Source organism: Oncorhynchus masou, chromosome 18 (assembly GCF_036934945.1).
Source record: "Oncorhynchus masou masou isolate Uvic2021 chromosome 18, UVic_Omas_1.1, whole genome shotgun sequence".
In the NCBI taxonomy this organism is placed as follows: domain Eukaryota; kingdom Metazoa; phylum Chordata; class Actinopteri; order Salmoniformes; family Salmonidae; genus Oncorhynchus; species Oncorhynchus masou.
In genome coordinates, this window is record NC_088229.1 from 60,508,642 (window position 1) to 60,521,844 (window position 13,203).

General features: G+C 42.1%; 2 protein-coding genes across 2 annotated transcripts; one reads left to right on the forward strand and one right to left on the reverse strand.

The window, feature by feature from the left end:
- LOC135503750 (cyclin-dependent kinase 5 activator 1-like) lies at positions 1-2,935 on the reverse strand. The gene is given in 3 exon segments (XM_064921891.1): positions 1-524; positions 527-1,144; positions 2,709-2,935. Coding segments are annotated over 2 exon segments (906 nt in total). The 5' UTR covers positions 909-1,144; positions 2,709-2,935.
- Positions 2,936-4,041: 1,106 nt separating this feature from the next.
- LOC135505030 (26S proteasome non-ATPase regulatory subunit 11B-like) lies at positions 4,042-12,014 on the forward strand. Its single transcript, XM_064924045.1, has 13 exons — positions 4,042-4,160; positions 4,930-5,031; positions 5,708-5,904; positions 6,098-6,155; positions 6,449-6,643; positions 8,104-8,248; positions 8,337-8,397; positions 8,518-8,580; positions 8,688-8,813; positions 8,929-8,964; positions 9,112-9,163; positions 9,285-9,427; positions 9,564-12,014. Exons 1-12 carry the CDS (start codon positions 4,070-4,072, stop codon positions 9,425-9,427), a joined length of 1,269 nt encoding a protein of 422 aa, XP_064780117.1. The 5' UTR covers positions 4,042-4,069; the 3' UTR covers positions 9,564-12,014.
- The last annotated feature ends 1,189 nt before the right edge of the window (positions 12,015-13,203 follow it).

Sequence of the window (13,203 nt, forward strand, 5' to 3'; positions counted from 1 at the left end):
TCACCGGTCCAGACCAATGAGCAAGCGGCTCCTCTCCTCCTCCTTCTGGCTTTCGTTCTTCAGGTCGGCAAACACCTGGGTGAAATAGTGTGGGTCCGAGTTGATCTGAAGCATCTTAGTGCTCATCAGGTTGATGATGGACAGGCAGCGGTCCCAGAAGATGTCCCTGGAGCTCTCCACCAGGAAGGGTTTCAGTGGGTAGGAGATCTCGTTGCCCATGTAGGAGTAGGACAGGTAGAGGCAGGTGAGCAGCACGGCCTGCAGCTCATGTTCGTTTGCCACCTCAGAGGATACCACATCGCGGCACAGCATGTAGACAAACACCACGTTGGCCGGGGTGATGAACCCCTGGTCTTGCCAGCCCTGGAGGAGCAGCGAGCGGTCCACGCTCCGCAGCCACAGGACCGGGTCGGTGGGACACATGTGCTTTAGTCTGTAGCAGCGCCGGCACATGAACTCACCCAGGCAGCGCAGCAGCTCGCTGGTGGAGGCCTGAACGATCACTCTTTTGGGCGTGCCGGGGCCGCATTGGAGTTGGTCAGGGGGGCCTTCTTGACCGACGAGACCGCGTTGCTGGAGCTCTTGACGAGGGCTGGGGTGCTCTGGTCCTGGGTGAAGGTGGACAGGTTGGCACAGGACTGAGACTTCTTCAGGTTCTCGTTGTTGAGATGGGTCACATTATTCTGATAGGTGGTGTTGGGCTGCACCTTCTTGGAGCCCTTTTTCTTGGCTGACACTGCCACGATGCGCTTCCATGGCAGAACGTTGATGAGCGAGTGACGCTTCAGGTTCTTGTCTTTGGCATTCTTGCTATTCTGAACAGCTGTGTAGTGGCCCACCGTGGCTGGCCCATCTTCGAAGAGGGACGCCTTCCTGTAGCTGGGAGAGAGAGACAGAACGGTTCCCATGGTGACCGAGTAGCAATTTCGTTAGTGGATGACAGACCAGAGAGAATGTCCGGGGAGATCCTGAGGGCCTCAATGCTTCTGAGCTGGGAGACCCTGGCTACAAGCGTGGGTTCCTCTCAGGCATCTAATGCCACGGTAGGTCCTGATAGGAAGGTACGTGCTGGATGGATTAGGAGTTGATCTGAGCAGATTCTCTCTGGGCACTTAGCTCTTCTTCTCAGCTGGGTCAATAGTGCCTGTGGAAAACAAAATGCATGGCTTCAGTAGCTAGTAGCTACATGTTCCCACTTTCATTGTATCATTGACATTAAGGTTGTGTGAACATCATTTTGTTGTTGAAAATCAGATATCTCGGCTGTGATTGCGATATTGATTTTACTTTTTTTTTAAATCCAAAGATATTTCAATATTTCTTACTAATTGAAGATAAAGATGAATTGTTTGGCGACAAGCATTGATTTCAAATCTGATATGGTTGTGTAAATCGGCTGCTGTCCTAGGTCCTGAAATCAAGCGTCTGCGTTGTCCTAATAAAGGAGCATGTCATAAAAGGATGCTATGAAGGCTATGTTGAGATATCTTGCTTGTCTCTAATAATTCACAGGAATTACCAAAACATTCAGACATGCTTTCATAAATGTGTACACAGTAAATTCTATATCGACAAGTGCTCGGTCATCCACATTGAATAGTCTAATTAGCTGAATTGATTTGAATTTTAAAAAAAACATAGGTGAATGTAGGGCCTATGCCAGGGAATATTATGATGTCTCTTAGCGCTCAGCAAATCAGACAGCAATGACAACAAGCTAGTTGAGGCAACAACACTGCTTGCTTCCTGACTATCTGCATAGTAAACCGATGTAAAAACATCTCTATACCTTTCAAACAAATCTAACAGCCGCGCAATTTACAGCAACGTTTACCGTGGTCTCTACACATTCAATTCCTGTTGAATTGAAATCGAGAGCAGGTTAGCTACTTTCAATCAGATTTCCCCTAAACTATTCATACCGATTATAAAAAGATCACATCTGGCTCATCAATTGTTGATTAAGGCATGCCCATCTTTCAGCCCATATCAAATTTCTCTTCTAAGAATAATGCTTTGCTCGAAGCTCACATCCTGATTTATATTCGATTGAAGCCTAACGAAGGATGCATTCCTGCTCATATAATTGGCTTGCACTTTCCATTTCAAATGTAAACACCTTTATGTGAAGGTCGCCTTTGATAGCCTAAATCATTCACTTTTAAGACGAGGTTTGTAATATAATCCGAATGTAAACGAATGTGTATAATGTTGTATAACAACATTTGCATCTTTAGGCTAGACTAATAATGTGTCTACAGCTCATGATGTGCGTTGAGAATTTTTTTAGATTCAGCCGTAACCGAAACAGTCACAAAAAAAACTTTCAAGCAGGCTAGTCGAGTTGTTAGAAAATCTAAAATATGTTTTGCTATTTTACGTGTTAATTGAAAGATCAAGACAGTTTGTTTAGCGGCAAGCTTTGAGTCCAAGGCTGTTATGTGGTTGTGTACATAGGCTGCTGTCCATGGTTCTGAAATGAGCGTCCGCTTGCTGATAAAGGTGCAGAATTCCAAAGAACCGCTTTGACATGACTCATGTTTATTATGGTGCATATGGGTAGCCTCGTGTTATGCAAAGTGTTATTCAGAGAAATATAGAATACCTTCAAATTTGGCAGCATAGCCAATGTTTCTCAGCAGGTTATCCTTCGAAATAGGTTACGATATTAGACACATTATAAAATAATATAATAATATTATACTTACTTGATATTTTTCCTCCAGTCAATGAAAGAAATAATAGCACAGCAGTGATGGCTTCTTTAACAGTAACAGCTAATTCCTTTGATATGGTGCACATCAAGGTGAAACCTTATTAACCATCTTGGAAAAGTGCGGTTTAAAAAACACAACACCGTACAATCCAAGAAAAAAAGGCGTTAATCAAGCCAGAATATCCGCACACCTTGACATAGTCAAGGAATCGCCAGTCTCTCTGCTGCGCAGGCGGTAGGTAGGCAACTGTGGAACGGATGCTGATATGAAGATGTGCATTTGGTCCTCACCGCATGAGATACGGGTTCGAGGGTTTCTTTGCGCTCTCACTAGCTTGTGGCTAGTGAAAGGATGGCTGGTGTAAAAAAAAAAAAAGGAGAAAGGCAGTGGTCGGGCGCCGCTCTGTGCTCTGTCCGTGGTGCTGTAATTTGCAGCTGTGTGTGGCTGCAGTCACAAAGGCTGTTTGTAATAGGTGAATTACCCAATATATCTTGTAGCCTATATTCACTAGTGTTTTAGTGTGTCGTGCGCTGTCCATTTATTTTGCTGATACAGCGCAGCGGAGATAGGCTACATACAGATTTGCAACTCCGCCCCATCACAACAAACACAATGAACTCAAAGCACAATGCACTCAATGAACTGAAATCCATTTCTTGAAAAACAATTCATGGTTTTCAGCATGTAGACTAAGGTTGTTTCAATCACACAATACAAGTAGGCCTAGCCAATAAATAAATGTTCACATGAAAACTATTTGTATTTACTAATAACCTACGTTAGATCGCATATAAGCTATTAAATCGAGGGGCATACATAACAACGTAGCTTGGGGATAACCTGATATTAAAAAAATAATAATAATGTATTTAGGCCATTGATTTGAAATTGTGCAGGATATAATCTCTTCTGATGCACCATCCCGTTTTAAGTGTCTAGATGTCATTGTACAGAACTAATAGGTGTGTATTAATTTACCATAACATCCTACCATTTTAATAAACACATGATCCAACAAATTCCTATAGTCTATCATCCAGCTCAATGTTCACTTATTTCATGAATAGACCACTTTGGATTAAATAGGCCTGTAGGCCTGCAATAAATTATGAATGGGGGTCTCAAGTAAAATTATCATGACATTCTGCTACAGTTTATTTGATAAGATGAGTCAGCATGACAAAATAGGAACATTGTGCTATAATGTATATCAACTGGATAATGTAAAATACTGAACTACAATCCCCAGAAAGTATATTTGGCTCCCTCTCGTGATGTATCTGAGTAGCTCATTTACGTATTTCCTATCGCATTCTTGACTGTTGTAGGCAGGCAGCTTTTGAATAGGTAAGATGGCGGCTGCGGCAGTGGTTGAGTTTCAGAGAGCTCAGTCTCTTATTAGCACGGATCGTAACGCCTCTATTGATATTCTACATTCTATTGGTAAGTGATGTTTGTAGGCGTTCAGACGAGAAAGTCTCGTCTTATTTTTGAATTTCTGCTTGATTTAAGTCATCGCAAAGGCAGTTTTATACACTGACAAGAGCCGGTTTGTGTGTCGTGCTGACTCACTGTAGAATCGTGGGGTTGCTAGCTAGCTAGGTAGTCCCTGGATGGTTAGCTAGCTAGGCCATGATGAACTGGAAAGAGACGTTAACTAGCTAACTATTTATGCTGTCTTTATGAAACAGTATCGCAATACAATTCAACGTTACTATTTAGCTAACGTTAGTCAAGCACCCTATGTTATAGCTAGTTAGCCAGCTAGCTAGTTAGCTAACCAAGATCCATTCAATTCTCAAGTTCATTGATGTAGCTATGTCATTTGGTGTTTACAATATAGCTTCCTATATGCTCTAAAATGACAGCTAACTTAGCTAGGTAGCTTGCTAACGTTATCAAATTAACAGTGAGATCAAGTTCACTGTTCATTAAGTTAACGTAGCTATCGTTGGTTAACGGTTAGCTAGCTAGATACCTAGCTTTTGTTGACAGTTCTGTAGCTAGCTTTGTACTAGCATGTGGCTGTCCAAAAAATTGCCTTAGTCACAGGGCCTCAGTTAGCTGTTGACTTGTTAGCCTCGTTGATCCAGATAAACAGTAACTCGGAAAAAGACAATAAGGAACACAAACAATAGTTTAGAATAGGAGACTGTGAGTGTATGTTAAATAGTCAATGTGAATCAGTGCATTATTTTCCTTGTCCCCACAGTGAGGAGAAATATCCAGGACAGTGATGAAGAATCTGTTCGGGTTAAAGAACAGAGCATCCTGGAGCTGGGGTCACTCCTGGCCAAAACAGGACAGGCTGCAGGTGAGACTCAAAACACCAAACACATAATCTGGTCTATTTGCATGGCTGTTGAACTCAAGGAACTTGGTGGTGATTCATCCAGTAACTGCACAATGATTCACTGTATGTGCCATTGCCTAACTGTTCTGTAGTACACTGGTTCCCAACCTTTTTCGGTGGTTATGGTCCCACCAACTGATTTTTTTTTCCCTGCCTGGACGGTACCCCTGAATAATCACCTTGTGTATTTTACCAGTAAACAAACCTATTGCTCTTATGATTCTTCTCAAGGTAGGTAGCCTAGTGGTTAGAGCATTGGGCCAGTAACTGAAAGGTTTGTGGATCAAATCCCCGATGCTGACAAGGTAAAAATCTGTTGTTCTGCCCCTGTACAAGGCAGTGTTCCTGTTCCCACTGTTCCTAGTCTGTCACTGTAAATAAGAATTTGTTCTTAACTGTCTTACCTAGTTAAATAAAAAAAATAAAGTACCCTCGGTGGATACGCCAAGTACGCTGGGGTCCTAGTACCCCTGGTTGGGAACCACTGCTGTAGTACACAAGAACTGCGTATGAAGCGAACGTCACTCGTTTGACAGTAGACAACAGAACCTTGGACAGATAGACTTATTGAGTAGACAAGATATGCTTACTGTTGCTATTCATTTAGCCCTATTTTCTGCTGTGGTGATTCTTACAGAGTTGGGGGGTCTGCTGAAGTTTGTGCGGCCGTTCCTCATCTCCATCAGTAAGGCCAAGGCGGCCCGGCTGGTCCGATCCCTGCTGGACCTCTTCCTGGACATGGAGGCAGCCACAGGCCAGGAGGTTGATCTGTGTCTGGAATGCATTGAGTGGGCCAAGGTGGAGAAGAGGACCTTTCTCAGGCAGGCTCTGGAGGTAAGCTGGCCTGGGTGTCTTGTTCACCTAAAAGACAAGCTATTGTTCCTATACGGTGACGTTTTAGTTTGGAGACTGAAATTCATGTGGTTATTTTCAACACATTTCCCTACCACCTCAGAGTGATATGATTAATATTTTTACACTATACTGTGAGTGTTGCAATGTCACATTTATCTTCCCCTTTCTCCAGGCCCGCCTGATTTCACTCTATTTTGACACCAAAAGATACCAGGAGGCCTTGGCGCTTGGTGAGTGACAGCTCCATTTGAATGGACTGACAATATTATCCCTGCTAAATGAGCTTAGCATCTGTCTGAGCAGGGAGGGCTAAGAATTGTGCAATGCTTGGATATGTTTACCCATAGCTATGTAGCAGAACTCAGTATCCCATTCTCCTGGAAGCTTTGTGATGAGGAGTCAAACAATTAGTCATGATGACATTGAACTTTGATATTCCTCAACCCCGGGGTTGTGGACCACATACTGTGTACAGAAGCTGTGGTATCTCCAAAGTAAGGTAGATTGTTTCTCTGGTGTTCAGGCACCCAGCTGCTCCATGAGCTGAAGAAGATGGACGACAAGGCGCTGCTGGTGGAGGTGCAGCTGCAGGAGAGCAAGACGTACCACGCGCTTAGCAACCTGCCCAAGGCCCGCGCCGCCCTCACATCCGCCCGCACTACAGCCAATGGAATCTACTGTCCCCCCAAGCTGCAGGCCGCCCTGGACATGATGTCAGGTCAGTCCCAGTGAACAAGCCTCCATCCAAAGCCTCCCTACAGTGTTCCTCAATGGCTTAGAAACCAATGGTAGCTTAAGCTGTTGTTTTGGCAGAAACAACAGAATAGCATCCACTCAGAGCTCTTGTATGCGTTTTGTTCAACTGATAAAATAATCTATGGAACTGTAAATCAATCAGTAAGAGGGCTTCTGTGCACAGTGTTTATCCATTTACCAGACATTTCAGAGAGTCATTAATCAGGTTTCCATCCAGACTTTTTACGAGTAAAGTACATATTGGATAAAAAATGTCACGACGGGCCTGGTAGAAACGGAACATTTTTCTGTAAACTTTCCAAATGTCGAAAAAAAAAAAACGTTAGACAAGGTGGGATCTTTTTGTGTCAGTAAAATTAATTAACATGAGAAATGGTGGTGGAAATGCTATAATAACTATCGTATTGAACTAACCTTGTAGTCGCACGATATGTTGTTGTGTGGACTTCCCACTAAGACTAAGGAAAACATTCAGGTTACAGATGAAATAAGTTATGAACTTCACAGGTTGGTGAAAGTGCACAGTGATTAGTTTGATGCTCCTTTTCAATAAATATTCAGGGTCTAATTCTGGTGACATAATGATCGATGCTTAGTGCGGCAGGTAGCCTAGCGGTTAGAGCATTGGGCTAGAAACCGAAAGATTGCTGGTTCGAATACCCGAGCCGACAAGGTGAAAAATCGGTCTGTGCCCTTGAGCGAGGCACTTAATTAACCCGAATTTGCTCCAGGGGCACTGTACTACTATGGCTGACCCTGTACAACAACACATTTCACTGTATCTATCCGGTGTATCTGACAAATAAACATTTATTTATATTTATTTGCTTGCAATTTGACATAAAATAATCTCACTCTTTTGTCCATAATAATCTCATGTAGTAGGCTATTTTCTACTGTATCTGCGAACTGTTAGCTAGAACGCATGTGCCAAGGTCAGAGTGGGCACATTAAAGTATTTTGTCTATCTTCTTCGTTATGTTTTGGACCCCAGGAAGACTAGCAGTACGACTAGCTGTTATTAGTGGGGATCATGGGGATCTTAATAAATATAACACATTTTTCGAACAAAACCATCAGTGGAGTTAAAAATGTGATGGAAACCCATTTAAACTGTGTTTTTTATTCGGCACATGGAAATTTAACAGCAAAAGTTATTTTTTATGTGCACTACGTCACCCACAGCCTTTTCTCTTTAAGTTCATTTGATGGAAACATCTCTGGTGGTAAAATGCTCCTTCTTTTTAAGCAGATTTGAGAATATTCACATGAAAATCGGTTGCTAATTGGATGGAAAACTAGCTACTGTCTTCTTGTAACACCCAATATTAGTTTACTGACCCAAATGAAGAAGAGCTGTGTGTTGAGGTGGAAAAGTGCCATGCTTAGTGTGAACGACTGACCATGCTTCCTCACCTGCAGGGATCGTCCATGCGGCTTCGGAGAAGGACTGGAAGACTGCCTACTCCTACTTCTTTGAGGCCTTTGAGGGCTACGACTCCATCGACCACCCTAAAGCCATCACTGGTCTCAAATACATGCTGCTCTGCAAGATCATGCTTAGCCTGTGAGTGATACTACCTCCTTGCTGTGTTGGAATGATATGAAGCATACAGGTACGGCTTGGTTGACCCTCTGTTGCTGTTCTCTTTCAGACCAGAAGAGGTGCAGTCCCTGATTAGCGGAAAACTGGCCCTGCGGCATGCGGGGCGACAAGTAAGAACCCCCGATTTTTGTGGGGGGCAGTTGGGCGGTCTTTCTCAACTTGCATTGTGTAATACGTTTAAATTGGTTGGTACCTGGCTGACCGTGGTCGCTTCCTCCCTCCCTCTGCAGACAGATGCACTGAAATGCGTTGCACAAGCCAGCAAGAACAGATCATTAGCCGACTTTGAAAAGGTAAGACCTTACTTTAGCCCTCATTTTTGCTGCTATGTTTGTTTCTCTGAGGATCTCTATTGTGCCAGGCCCATTTTGTATCCTCCCTTCTCCCTTTATCTTTCTAGGCCCTTACGGAATACAAAGCAGAGTTGAGGGACGACCCCATCATCAGAACCCACCTGGCCACGCTGTATGACAACCTGCTGGAAGGGAACCTTATCCGTGTCATCGAACCCTTCTCCAGAGTACAGGTACAGCACGTTCATCTGGGTACCGTTAATATTGCTTTTTTTCTTCTTCTTTTTTTTTTGGTGATGCTAACCACCCTTAAATCGTAATCCTTTATGGCGTTGCTTTTCCCCCCAGATTGAACACATATCAGGTCTCATCAAACTTTCAAAGGTATGGAGGTTTCTTCTTTAATATCTTCATATTTGAAGTATTCAGTCCTGTGGTACAAGAGTGACACATCGGAAGTCTTCTATCCCTTGATACATGTACAGCTCTCAATGTTGTCAGTAATCAGTGGATATGTTTAATTTCCCTCAGGCGGATGTCGAGAGGAAATTGTCACAGATGATCCTGGACAAGAAGTTTCATGGTAAATTGCCGGTTTGGTTGGTACCAGCCTGGTATAAACGACTGTATCATTACTTGTGTTGCGCTTCTTTCGTTCAGTGAAATGTAAATGTAGTCTAAAATGCCTGTATGACTCATTATAGGGATCCTGGACCAAGGCGAGGGTGTCTTGATCATATTTGACGAGCCACCTGTTGACAAGACTTATGGCGCGGCCCTGGAAACTATTCAGAACATGAGCAAAGTTGTGGACTCGCTTTACAACAAAGCGAAGAAGCTAACATAGGTAGGGCTCCTCAAGAGAGACACACATGTCACATGTTCTGTCAGATTGCACAACTCACTGCAATCCTTTCAAACAGCAAAGGAAGACTTTTTAAACCACTGTGCTTACTTGTAGATCTTGTCTTTTTCGTCCTCAGAACAAATGGCGAGACCACAGCAGCACAGTGGCAGATGTGTGTGTGACCAGCGTGTGTAACATTTTAAGAAAGGGACAAGGGAGAGTGACAAAACAACAAGTCCCACAACAAACTGCAACAAAAACAGGATTCCCGGTTCCCCCTCATGAAAGTTCCCCCTCAATGGACAATTTCATAATCTCTTCTCCTTTTTTTCTTTTCTTTTAGGATTCTGTTAAAATCTCATCGGCCACAGCAGGCCATCAGGGAATATTGTACAACCACAAAATATTAAGAAAGATTAGATACACGTTTATCTCCTGTAGAATAAAGATTGGGCTTATAAACCCTCCAGCTGACTCCGTTACCACCCACAAAGGTGCAATATCGACCACAAGCAAGCGCCACCAATCCCGCTTCTTTTACATGCAGGGACACGGCTTTTGGTCAAGGCGGTCTCTTCCCCCCCTCTGTTCATATCTTTCTAAAGCACATGGTTTTTAGCTAGTTGGAGGTAGGTTAGAAAATATTGGGATATCCCGGCAGTTACATTTGGTCAAAGAGCTCCCTCTAGCTCTAGCTCTTCTCATCATATCCATGCCAACAGTCAGTCCAATTCCCCTACATGACATTTCAAATGGTTGTCAACCTCACTACATTCGGATTGCGTTTGTTTTGTAACTAAAATAAATTGCCTGACACTTTGTCCCCTTCTTAAGTACATAGAGCAGAATGGGTGCCATTTCACAATGCCAGTGGCCCCTTTTCAGCCCTCTGCTTTGCCTCAACGTTTGGCTGCAACAATTTAGGGGTGCAGAAATTTGAGATTTATTGATTTGCCTCTGAGCGTCTGTCTGAACCGAAGTGAACGATTATCCATTGTTATTGCCTAGCCCTAGTGTGGTATGCTAGTAACCAAACAATTGTTTCGTTTCATTTGTCATTTTCAAAAATAAATATTTTGTATTTTTAATGTTTTTGTCTGCCTCTTGGAAAAAAATATCACTGACCTTGGTCAAGTTCAATTGGGCTATTTTAGCCCTCTGATGTGCTCTTGTGCTGAGGTAATAGGGGTAGGATGTTGGGTGCCCGTTGTTGGATAACTGACTTCAGTTGATTTAGATTCCAGTGTAGAAATGAAGGTCTAATAGACCAAGGCCTTGGAAGTAAATGTCTGCTAGGACTAGCAGCTTCAACTGGGTGGTGAATAATGAATGCCTCCTAGTTGCTTACTGGGTGGAAGGAAAAAGACTAAAATGAAAGGGAAGAGAAGTGTATGCAGTAGGAATAATCCCTGTCCAATCAACTCTGGGATTACCATGTTGTGAACTGCATTAGAGGGTTATGAATACTGTATAGGAGAACTGATGGCGTTCTGTAATGTCTTTACTCCTGTTGGGCAAATGTTCCTGTGTTGGAAAATGACCTCGTCCCAAAGGGCATTAAAACACAATTTCAATGACAGCTTTGGATTGTTTTTTTTTTTTTTCTGTTTTTTTTTTTTTTTTTTTACAGATGTACAATGTAAACATTTTATGAACCTGTTTGTGAAATGAAATGTGGTCATTGAGTTGAAAAGGGAAGGTTTTGGATTCTGACATGGTGTTTATGCACTGGATAAGACCATGATATTCTGTTTTCGCTCAAGTTTTGGTTCAGACGATTCATCATTACGTAGAGTTCATGACTTCTGTTTCTTGTGCACCAGAGTTCTCCAATATTAAAGTGCCATAAACTGCACTGAAGTGAAATCAAGCTTTTTCCCCTCTTGTTGTCAGTGAAGCATTTCAGTGTTTCAGTATGTTGACAAAAAGCACAGCCATTAAACACTTTCACTAGTGGAAGTCCCGTTTCAAGGATGTCCACATATGTGTAAATCCATTCATTTTGAGACGAACGATTTTGACAAAATGCAATTTTAAACTAAAAGCTTGAGGTGAATAGATGTCATGTACATGTAGGTATAACATTGAGCAGAAACATGATGGACCTATTTTATTGTTTACAGAAAGTGTCCAACATTTTTATGAAAAATAGAGTAGATATAACACATCTACCTTGGCCCCTCAAAAGCAACTTTTGTGTATTTTTATTTTAAATGTATATTTGACAGGTATGTAATATAGCCCCTAAAGCCATCCAACCGTTTCACCCAGTTTTCCAAACCCCAAAAAAGTATTGTTGCTTGTTTTGGATTTCTATACACATCAATATCAAATGTACGAACGGTTCTTGCTGACCAACAATTACCGAGTATATCTGATGTTCAGATGAGTTCAAAATAAATCTTTTTTTTTTTTCAAAAATGTTTGAGTTCTCTCTTCTGTTTTAGTGTTTTGATGATGGAATAGTGATGATCAATGGATCAGCCTATTTGCAATAAGGTATTCACTTTTCCATTTGACTTTTCAAACATATTACCAACATATTCAAATTATGACATATTTTCATTAAAAACGTTATTTTGATTAATGTATTCGTACTATTTCATCCTTCCACGAGGTATAGTCCCGACACAAATCATTGTTGCTAGTGACGCGACCCAGTCGTTCGTTCTTTATGTTCTGTATCTATTGACGCGACAGTCGTTCGTTCTAAATGTTCCGTTGTCATACTGACTGGCAACGGTCTTATCCCTTGCTTGCTAGCTAGCCAACTATGGCTAATTTACAGTCACGTCAAAAAGTGCAGCCAGAATAACCGCAAAGTAGCTGCATGTTTAAGCTGTTTTCGTCTGACATTTATTTGGAGACATCCATAACAATGAGCTAATGAGGCACGATTTCGCCTGGCTTAGAAAATGTGCTCTCTCGTCAGGACACTGTTGTTCAGAGGAGCAAGCCAACAACACAGCTAACACAATAACTTAGAACTGAAGCTGGAAAGACTGCAAACTAGCTGCACTTCGTTTAGTTTTACCTGTTTTCAATTGAGTCAATTCAATTGACTTTTCTCTGTATATATACATAAAAATGATGCCAGCTGATTCATGATTTCGCTGCCTTCTCTCTCGTCCCGATCCCTTCACTTTCATTACTATGGGACAGTTGTAGATAGAATTTGAATATTGAAACAATGTTGCAAATGCCGGCGAGACAGACAATAAGGTTTATACAAATCTCCCCTGTAGAAAACGAAATGTTAGTCTAAAAGAAATGTGAGATAAAGTCTAGATGCTTTTTTATAGCGGAGAGCAAGTTTATAACTTCCCTGCCTAGGCTGATGAGACTGGATTGCGCACTCAGATGAAACAGAGTAAATAGCCATTTTAATGTCATAGATTTAGCCGGTGGTCATTTGTGTATTATAAACTGGGTGATTCGAGACATGAATGCTGATTGGCTAACAGCCGTGGTATATCACGGGTATAACAAAACATGTATTTGTACTGCTCTAATTACGTTGGTAACCAGTTTATAATAACAATAAGGCAACTGTTAAGGGTTGCGTCAATCGAATCTGGTATCAGGATAAGTATGACACTGAGTCACCGAATTGCATACTATGTACTTTTTATTAGCTAAGCAATAAGTGGTAAATGCAATTTTCGTATATACGGGCTCTCTGTCACACCTCGCAGGGCAAACAGAGCACTGACTTGTTCCTGACAAAGTTATTATAATATACTCTGACAGAAGTAGTTCCTGCTTCCGAGCCGGCC

Coding starts and splice junctions, on each gene's coding strand:
- LOC135505030 (XM_064924045.1), top strand. CDS start 4,070: ATGGCGGCTGCGGCAGTGGTTGAGTTTCAGAGAGCTCAGTCTCTTATT. Junction 6,156..6,448: donor CCAGGAGGCCTTGGCGCTTG/GTGAGTGACAGC, acceptor TCTGGTGTTCAG/GCACCCAGCTGCTCCATGAG. Junction 6,644..8,103: donor CGCCCTGGACATGATGTCAG/GTCAGTCCCAGT, acceptor CCTCACCTGCAG/GGATCGTCCATGCGGCTTCG.